The sequence below is a fragment of the Salvelinus alpinus genome, chromosome 29 (genome assembly GCF_045679555.1).
Source record: "Salvelinus alpinus chromosome 29, SLU_Salpinus.1, whole genome shotgun sequence".
NCBI lineage: Eukaryota > Metazoa > Chordata > Actinopteri > Salmoniformes > Salmonidae > Salvelinus > Salvelinus alpinus.
The window spans coordinates 41,454,595-41,465,058 of NC_092114.1; the positions used below are offsets into that span (position 1 = coordinate 41,454,595).

The 10,464-nt window shown below is 47.6% G+C and overlaps 1 protein-coding gene across 3 annotated transcripts; it reads right to left on the reverse strand.

The window, feature by feature from the left end:
- Positions 1–213: 213 nt before the first annotated feature.
- On the reverse strand, positions 214–5,942 carry LOC139559044 (UPF0500 protein C1orf216 homolog). 3 transcript variants are annotated; one of them, XM_071374686.1, is made up of 2 exons: positions 5,569–5,942; positions 214–1,703 (listed from the first exon to the last, which is right to left on the reverse strand). In XM_071374686.1, the coding sequence occupies exon 2, from the start codon at positions 1,634–1,636 to the stop codon at positions 578–580; it is 1,059 nt and encodes a 352-aa protein (XP_071230787.1). In that variant the 5' UTR covers positions 1,637–1,703; positions 5,569–5,942; the 3' UTR covers positions 214–577. The 3 variants fall into 3 exon arrangements, with proteins under 3 accessions (XP_071230787.1, XP_071230786.1, XP_071230785.1); XM_071374685.1 differs by lacking the exon at positions 5,569–5,942 and adding an exon at positions 4,548–4,980; XM_071374684.1 differs by lacking the exon at positions 5,569–5,942 and adding an exon at positions 4,397–4,499.
- Between the last annotated feature and the right edge of the window lie 4,522 nt (positions 5,943–10,464).

Sequence of the window (10,464 nt, forward strand, 5' to 3'; positions counted from 1 at the left end):
TACTGTGCGAAGAGTGCAAATAGACTAGTAAAATCCCAACATCTTCCTAACCTTATAAATGATCAACTATCGATACACAAATAATTCGAAAACAATTGTATTATGCCACTGGAGAAGAAACATTTCACCTCATATGTTGTACTTTGAATAGTTTTTGGCATGGATTATATCACAGTTATAGAAACAAACAAAATAGCAGTCTAGACGTATATAGAACATTTTAAGATACAAGCATTTATTAAACTCACATATTTCGATAGATTGGCGGAATTAGGGTGAAAAAAGGTATCCTGGCTCTCAAGAAGAAAGGTGACTTGGATATATTTGGAAAGTGACACAGGGTAGGACGCCAATAAATAAAAAACAAACTGCATTATCCACTTATTAAAACACCACAACAGAGTAAAATCTCAGAGGAGGCTTGGAGATTGTCTAGTTCAGGGAAAGTTAAGCCTGGGACAAAATAAGCACAATAACCATCGCCAATGGCAACAATGCCTTTGAATTCCCCTTCAAAGATTGTCCTGTCTGTGCTAGTGACCACTTCCTGTTATGGCCTCCGCTCTTCCTTCTTGCTCTACGATTGGCTGGCGGTGGCAGTTGCAGTGGTGCCAGCACCCATGCGCAGCAGCTCCTTCCTGTGGTCGAGGATGACGTCAAAGCTGGACTGTAGGCGGTTCTGCTGCTCCTGGACGCGGCCCTGCAGGGTGCGAACCCAGCGGATCAGAGCCAGCCTGCGGTACATGGTCAGCTGGACCTGGTGCTTCTCCATCTCCTGGGCCTTAAAGCGCTCGCGTTGCCTCAGGGTCCACACGGCTTCCTCTAGCTCAGGCAGCTCACCGCAGTCCGTGTCCGAGTCCGACAACGTTCCCCCGTCAAGCAGGCTGTTCCCCATTCTCAGAGGCTTGCCGCTCCTTGTCCTCGCCGTCTTGTCGTCCCACTTCCTGGTCAAAGAGGGGGTAAGCTGGTCGCTCCCCTGGTGGTGGTTGGCCATGGGCTCCCCCACTCCAATGTGATCCCACCCCCCCATCCCAGCGCCCTCGCCTCCACTCTCCATATTGAGAGAGGACAGGCTGCCGCTGGACCTGAACTCAAACTCTGAATCGCTGTTGCCCCATTCCTCTGGATCCTCCACTTCCACCTCCTCCTCTTCCACCACCACTCCCTGTTTCATGCTGCCTCCCCTCAGCTCTTGTTTCTCCTTCTCGTCATCGCTCATCCTCCCCATCTCCTCCTGCATCTTGCCCTCCTCTGCGCCGTCCGGGGGGACTCTTCTGTACCCATTGTCTCCACTCTCAATCTCAGGCAGGGGCTCCAGGGGGCTCCAGCAGGGAAGGCGGGAGAGTGGGGACAGGGGCCCCGGACCGTAGTGGTTGAAAGAGGTTGAGGAGGGGCGAGGGTGGGGCTGATCGCGGCCCAACAAGCTCAGGTTACAAGGACGTACCTGGTTGCGGTTCTCGTCCCCTCCCATCATGATGTCATCGTCTTGACCCAGGAAGTTGAAGTTGCCGTCCTTCTTGCCTTGCTTCCTGTTGCCCTCCTGAGGCTGGCTGTTGTTGCTGAGTATCCGCAGTGAGGAGGAGCCGCCTCCCTGGCCTCCGTACTGGGGATTCACGGGTCGGTTCTGGTGAAGCATTTTCCTTTGCTGAAACTCACTTCTTCTTGACCGAGAATCAATTCTTCTTGACCTTGACTGAGATTCACTGTTTAGAAAAGGAGAGACAGAAGAGATAATATTTTATTTGTCACATGTTACAAGCCCTTAACCAACAAAAAAATAGTTAAGAAAATGTAAATAAAATGCAAAAAATGTAATAAAATAACGAGGGGGTACCGGTACCGAGTCAATGTGCGGGGTACAGGTTAGTTGAGGTAATTTGTACATGTAGGTAGGGGTAAAGTGACTACGCATAGATAATAAACAGCGAGTAGCAGCAGTGTAAAAACAAAGGGTGGGTGGTGGTGGTGGTGGTGGGGGGGGGGGGGGGGGTATCAATAAAAATAGTCCAGGTGGCCATTTGATTAATTGTTCAGCAGACTAATGGCTTGGGGGTAGAAGCTGTTAAGGAGCCCTTTGGACCTAGACTTGTCGCTCCGGTACCGCTTGCCGTGTGGTTGCAGAGAGAACAGTCTATGACTTGGGTGACTGGAGTCTTTGACAATTTTTAGGGCCTTCCTTTGACACCGCCTAGTATATAGGTCCTGGATACAGGAAACTTGGCCCCAGTGATGTACAGCTCGTACACACTACCCTCTGCAGCGCCTTACGGTCGGATGCCGAGCAGTTGCCATACCAGGCGGTGATGCAACAGGTCAGGATGCTCTCAATGGTGCGGCTGTAGAACTTTTTGAGGATCTGGGGACCCATGCCAAATCTTTTCATTCTCCTGAGTGGGAAAAGGTGTTGTCATGCCCTCTTCACGACTGTCTGGATATGTTTGGACCATGATAGTTTGTTGGTGATGTGGACACAAAGGAACTTGAAACTCTCAACCCTATCCACTACACCCCCGTCAATGTTAATTAGGGCCTGTTCGGCCCTCCTTTTCCTGTAGTACACAATCATCTCCTTTGTCTTGCTCACATTGAGGGAGAGGTTGTTGTCCTGGCACCACACTGCCAGTTCTCTGACCTCCTCCCTGTAGGCTGTCTCATCATTGTCGGTGATCAGGCCTACCACTGTTGTGTCGTCAGCAAACTTAATGATGGTGTTGGAGTCATGCATGGCTACGCAGTCGTGGGTGAACAGGGAGTACAGGAGGGGACTGAGCACACACACCTGAGGGACCCCAGCGTTGAGGATCAGCGTGGCAGATGTGTTGTTGCCTACCCTTACAACCTGAGCGCTGCCCGTCAGAAAGTCCAGGATCCAGTTGCAGAGTGAGGTGTTTAGTCCCAGGGTCCTTAGCTTAGTGATGAGCTTTGTGGGCACTATGGTGTTAAACGCTGAGCTGTAGTGAATGAACAGCATTCTGATATAGGTGTTCCTTTTGTCCAGGTAACAAAGGGCAGTGTGGCGTGCGAATAAGATTGCGTCATATGTGGATCTGTTGGGGCAGTATGCGAATTGGAGTGGGTCTAGGGTTTCCGGGATGATGGTGTTGACGTGAGTCATAACCAGCCTTTCAAAGCACTTTATGACTACAGACGTGAGTGCTACTGGGCACAGGGACTATGGCGGTCTGCTTGAAACAGGTAGGTATTACAGACTCGGTCAGGGAGAGGTTGAAAATGTCAGTGAAGACACTTGCCGGTTGATCTGGGCATGCTGAGTACACGTCCTGGTAATCCGTCTAGCCCCATGGCCTTGTGAATGTTGGCCTGTTTAAAGGTCTTTCTCACATTGGCTATGGAGAGCGGAACAGCTGATGCTCTCATGCATGCTTCAGTGTTGCTTGCCTCGAAGCGAGCATAAAAGGCATTTAGCTCCTCTGGTGAAAGTTAGTTAAAGCAATTGTTTCAAGGCTAATCCCTGAGTTAGCCTACAATTTAGATAAATCTGCATGCAATAATTTGTTAACTCCCGCCTCATTTCCTGATTCAGTCCTGTATGCTGCTGAATAACTCACAATATGTTTCACTCATAATATGTTTCAATATGTATCACTCCTATTCCTTATTTTTCTAATATGGTAAAGAGGAGCTGCTCAGTGCGTCCAATTTCACTCCATTTATATTACCATCAAATATTTACATGTCTCCTCTGAATGGAAATTTCTCTAATCCTGACTTCGGGGTACTGTCACTCATTCTCTGTCCCATGATGCGCAGGCACGTTGTGCTGAAGGACAGCAACTAACGTTCCAGGGTCGCGCGCGCCACTGGCATCTATGTAAATATTGACGCTCGATTAGTGAGCATTAAGTTATCATGTAAAATCGACATTTAGGTGATGAGATATAACATGTTAATCTATGTTTTCTATTCCTTTGTGGTTCCTGCAATAGCCCAACAATAAAACGCATTTCCATCCTTTTTTTAAAAGTTTATGTTAAACTACACAGTATAAACGCTGTCAACTACGGGATGCACCATTAGTCTAATGCGGTTGTTTGTTCTCAATACACCACCTGCTTTGAAGCTAAACAGCATAATGCTTGAACATTCATTTTTATTAATTCGTTCTGAAATAGATTTGAAATGTTATGAACAAACGACGATGCTCGATGAAAGCATATAGACTATTATAGGCTACAGATCTCATGACATAAAGCGTTGAGATGTAATATTATCCTACATAGACCACATAATATGGTTTGACAAAAACAGATGTCGTAAAAAAACGCGGTTTTATGAAGTTAATATAAAGATGAATGAATCTCCATTGTGCGTTATGTAATAGCATAGCCCTATAGCGTAATAGCATAGCCCTATAGCAGCAGCGCCATCAGCTCACCCCATATCCGAGTTCTCCTCTCTCGGCCGTAGCGATAACCTCTCTCCCACTCATACAAAACGACCTTACCATTTCTTATTTCATTCACCAGTTACATAATAATTCTGATTGACAAATGTGTGAATTGATTCATAGGAGGGCCTTGTCTTACCGTGTGGTAGACAAGTGCTTCGTAGAGGAACTAGATTCGGCGCCCTCCGTATTTCACCTCCGGTCGACCCTCCTATGTAATGTTTTCAGTGACTACCTCCGCTCTATCCAGAATCTCTATCCATCCCATCCACTCTCTCTAGCGCTCTGATAGAATGGACTGCTAGCCTACCCAATGACTCACTTCTTAAACTGGGCAGGGAAGGTAGAAAGGAAACTTCAGAAAGAGTGCTGCAGAAATGACATTGGAATGTCTCATCATATCCTTGTTTTTTAAAGGGAAGGTACGGCCAGAAAAGTATATGCCACAAACGAACAATTGTTTATAGGCTACTCAAATGTTACCTACAATAAATGCTCACACTGTTGTCAAGTGAGACAGACTGCTATTTGTTGCATTGCGTCGCTTTAAACTGACGACTGCGTATATGTCGGTATTAGATCACAGAGAACGCCTGTGTTGAGTGTAAGTGTGTTTTCGGGTGGGAGGTATGGTACATCAGACAGACTTAGCAAGTATTCTCCCTCCCCATTCCCTGACATGCAGTCGCTGGCGGCAGTAGAGCGAAAGTCCCCCTCGCCCCCCTTCACCCCATCTCCCCCCTCAACCCCTTTCCACTTCAACAACATCCCCATTCGAGTGTCGCACCTCCAGGCTGTCCCCCTCCTCCCCATCGTTCAATAGTAGCCTAAGCACATGAAAAATACATCAAACACATCGGCCGCCCGCGGCCTCGTCACATGCAAAATCATCTCTATCTTCCAAAGAACCGTGGAGCAGGACACCGATATAGAGAAACAGATAGCTACAAGGCTGGAAAATAGAAACATTGCGAGACATACAAAAAGAAACAATGAGAGCGCGTGCTGCGGTGCATGTGAACCAAATGTTCAGACGCATGGTCATCCGCGAGGTCCCTTGGGGCGGTAAATAAATATTGTGCTTCGGTTACAGAGCAACCGAGGCAACTCATAACCACCCATCTCACACGCCAGCATTTAATAAAAAGAGCATGACTTACCTAGCGAATAAGACCTTGTTAGATTTTTACACAGCCCCAAGTAATGACCCACTTCCCTCAGTTCAGCTTCATCTTCAGCAACACCAGTCCTTACTGTGACAGTGGCCGAGGGGAGCGACCAATGGCTATACTGTCAGCTCACAACACCACAATGCATAACGGCAGATACTGTACAGAGAACTAGAGTTGAGAGGACCTGCAGCTTTCTCTTCTCTAACAGAGATAGTCAAATCGACCAAGACACGCCAAATAAAACTAACCCCCTTACATTTAGTTAGATGTTCCACCGCTTGGAATGCATCACGGAGAGTGAAAGAGTGCATATTTCTGGTCAATTTTTCTAGCCTCTTCTCGGTTGGCAGTAAAATAAACCGGCTTTGTCCTCTAGATATTGTGGTCGGTCAGGCCCGATTAATATAATTCACATAACCTTCCCCGTCTTTCAAATGTTATGATTGAATAAACAAAACCATGGATTAAGTCTCAGCCTAAAGCTAAGACGGCATCCATGGGGTTCACTCCAGCCCCTGTGCCTGCTCCTAATGGTGTGTAATGAGCTTTCCTGCAGCCCCTAACCCCGAGACCTGCTGCTAAATCACCATGGACTAATGAGATGGAGAGATAAAAGCGGTCATTAAAAGTACTCCTAATGGGGCCTTATTATTAGCCACTTATCATAATCATTAGGTTATAAACTGCAATTATCTTAACTCTGGACCAAGAGTGGTCCTCTCTGAGCCTAGAGAGGTCAACGGAGGATGGATGGAACTTCTAAGGGACTGCGGTCTGTAGGCATAGGTAACAGTCTTGGTTCAGTCAGGTTGAGGTCAGAGTCAACTGATATTCTATTGTTTGTATTCTGAAGCTAAGGTAAGACTGATCAAAATGAAGGTGCAGAGAGAGAGAGAGAGGGAGAGACAGTGACATTAGGGACACATTTAAGTATGTGATAAGTATGTTACTTACATTTTCACACAATTCTATTGACATCAATGCAAAATTTGCACAAAACTTAGTGCTGAGTGGACACTTCCCCAACTAGGATTCAGCCCTTCAAAGTCAGATATAGTGCCTTCAGAAAGTATTCACACCCCTTTACTTTTTCCAGATTTTGTTGTGTTACAGCCTGAATTTAAAATAGATTAAATTGAGACATGGCCCTACATCATGTACTCGATGATGTCTTTTGTGATGTCAATGACTCTGGACCATAATCATCTCAGGTAGTTTCTGTGATCTTCTCTCAAAACGAAACATCTGTTGGATACCTGCCGTTATTGCTACAGGTGCTTTCCTGAAGCGGATAAGAACTCCCAGAAGTCTTGTTTAGGTCTGGGCCTGTGAGCAGTATGTTGTTGAGGGAGGGTGCTGGCTCTGCATGGTTGTTTACGAATATCTTCTCCATGAAGGTGACAAACTGCTCTTTCATCTAAGGCTTAGACAGGTGAGACAGGTGAGCGCCTGTGCACTGTTGTTCGGGAGAGGTGGCCTGGGTACGCTGAAGGGGAGAGGAGCTACCCATCTGTGTGTCTCTTTGTCCATAGTCTTTAAAAAGACTGTGTTCTCAATGGAGAGAGCTGTCTTGTTGTCATTATCTGGCCTGTCAAACAATGTGTGTCCAAGTTCATCTTCAACTGCTTTGTGAATAGGGCTTTCCTTGAATGTATGGGAGAAACCATCCTGTTGCTCCCCGCCTTAGCTCACCTTTTCTTTCAGATGAATGCAGCTCTGACACGGAGTGTCACATTCGTTTTGATGCTGTTCTTGACGGGCTTGTGTGTGTTTCCCAGGCATACTTTACACACAAGGACCGAATCTAAGTCGAGTCTCTGAGCAAAGGGGGCATTGTGTGGTCCATTGATTTGTTGCCTCACTTTATGCACGTTGACAATGTCTCTCCCAAGCAACAGAAGGATCTGGGCACTTTGATAGAGCTCTGGAATGTGTGTGGCCACATACTTGAGGTGGGCATGGTGATGGGCCATCTCTAGGGTTGGTATTTTTGATCTCATTGCACTCGATGATTGAAGGAAGGGCTAGGCTTACCCCTCCATTCACTGCCTCGATCAGGAAGCCGTCCGCCTTTCTTCCTGCCGTTTCCATGACTCCAGCGCAGGTCTTCAGAGTAGAAAGATGGGTTGCCCAGAATACTGAACCGATTGAAGAAGTCTGATCTTGTCAATGAGCGGTTGCTCTGGTCGTCTAGTATAGCATACAGCTTGACAGGGCTTTCACGCTGCCCCTTGGGGTATACTCTCACTAGGCAAATCTTTGAGCATGAACGGGAGCTTTGGGAGCTGATTGCGGGTGCAGTGGTTGGGTTTCCTTCCTCCTCCCCGCCGATCTCTGACAGAGAGCCAGAGGACTGTAGGGTACAGGGCTGTGCCGTTCATTTCACACTCTTTACATTTCAATGCTATGGTGCAGTCTTTTGCCAGGTGGAAGGATGAAGTGCAGCACTTGAAGCATATTCCCCATATTCCCGTCCACTGCCGCCACTATTAGAAAGGGCAAAGCTCGGGTCGTTTCTAGTTCTTGCTTCATCGCATATGAACTTTGTGAAGAAGGAGAATGAAGGAAAGCACTGGTTGTTTTCGTTTTTGTACCTTGAACCATGGGAAATCCATCTTTCCTGAAGGCTGTGGGAGAGTTGTTCCACTATGGGACTGATACCACGGGCAGTGTCCAGGTAAGTTAAAGCAGGTAAGTCTCCATCTTCTTTTACAGGCTTCACTTCCATCAGGAGACCTCCAAGTTCCAGTAGCTTGGAATAGTCTTTGCTAGAGATTCTGAGGAAGTTGTCCAACTTCTTGAAGAGTGCTGTTTCTATTACTACTGATGAGCCGTAACACTGCTTCAGTCTATCCCAGGGCTTTTTCAGGGCTGCACTTGGGTCGTTGACGTTCACTGAGCCAACCCCCTTTACATTTTGTGACGACTCCTTACCCAGCCATTTTGAGAGCAGATCCAGCTCCTCACTAGCGGTAGAGGTCCAGGCCCTTGGTAGCATTGTTGAATGAGGACTGCCATGCCCTAAAGCTCTCAGGCTGGTCGTCGAACTGTGTGAGTCCTGTGTTTGCCAAATATCTAGCAGGTTTTGAGTTGGTAAAGTCTATCATTTTAGGAGCTTGAGTCTGGTCAATAAAAAAGTGGTCAGATGAAGCAGATGCTAAGCTTCAGGACTGTTTTGCTAGCACAGGCTGGAATATGTTCCGGCATTCTTCCGATGGCATTGAGGAGTACACCACATCAGTCATTGGCTTCATCAATAAGTGCATCGATGACGTCGTCCCCACAGTGACCGTATGTACATACCCCAACCAGTTGACATGGATTACAGGCAACAACCGCACTGAGCTAAAGGGTAGAGCTGCCGCTTTCAAGGAGCGGGACTCTAACCCGGAAGCTTATAAGAAATCCTGCTATGTCCTCCGACGAACCATCAAACAGGCAAAATAGTCAATACAGGATTAAGATTGAATCGCACTACACCGGCTCCGACGCTCGTCAGATGTGGCAGGGCTCGCAAACTATTACAGACTACAAAGGGAAACACAGCCGCGAGCTGCCCAGTGACACGAGCATACCAGACAAGCTAAATTACTTCTAAGCTCGCTTCGAGGCAAGTAACACTGAAACATGCATGAGAGCATCAGCTGTTCCGGACGACTGTGTGATCACGCTCTCCGTAAACAGGTCAACATTCACAAGGCCGCAGGGCCAGATGGATTACCAGAACGTGTGCTCCGAGCATGCGCTGACCAACTGGCAAGTGTCTTCACTGATATTTTCAACCTCTCCCTATTTGAGTCTGTAAAACCAACATAGTCCCTGTGCACAAAAACACTAAGGAATCCTGCCTAAATGACTATCGACCCATAGCACTCACGTCTGTAGCCATGAAGTGCTTTGAAAGGCTGGTCATGGCTCACATCAACACCATTTCCCAGAAACCCTAGACCCACTCCAATTTGCATACAGCCCCAACAGATCCACAGATGATGCAATCTCTATCGCACTCCACACTGCCCTTTCCCACCTGGACAAAAGGAACACTGATGTGAGAATGCCGTTCATTGACTACAGCTCAGAGTTCAACACCATAGTGCTCTCAAAGCTCATCAAAAGCTAAGGACCCTGGGACTTAACACCTCCCTCTGCAACTGGATCCTGGACTTCCTGACGGGCAGCCCCCAGGTTGTAAGGGTAGGCAACAACACATCCGCCACGCTGATCCTCAACACGGCTCAGGTCAGTCCCCTCCTGTACTCCCTGTTCACTCATGACTGCATGGCCAGGCACGACTCCAAAACCATCATTACAGTGGTAGGCCTGATCACCGACAACAACGAGACAGCCTATTGGGAGGAGGTCAGAGACCTGGCCGTGTGGTGCCAGGACAACAACCTCTCTCTCAACGTGATCAAGACAAAGGAGATGATTGTGGACTACAGGAAAAGGAGGACCAAGCACGCCCCCATTTTCATCGACGGGGCTATAGTGGAGCAGGTTGAGAGCTTCAAGTTCCTTGGTGTCCACATCACCAACAAACTAAACATCATTCAAGCACACCAAGACAGTCGTGAAGAGGGCACGCAAAACCTAAACCCCCCCAGGAGATTTCACATGGATCCTCAGATCCTCAAAAGGTTCTACAGATGCACCATCGAGAGCATCCTGATGGGTTGCATCACTGCCTGGTATGGCAACCGCTCTGCATGCGACCGTAAGGCGATGGTAGTGCGTATGGCCCAGTACATCACTGGGGCCAAGCTTCCTGTCATCCAGGACCTCCATACCAGGCAGTGTCAGAGGAAGGCCCGAAAAATTGTCAAAGAGACCAGCCACCCTAGTCATAGACTGTTCTCTCTGCTACCATACGGCAAGCGGTACCGG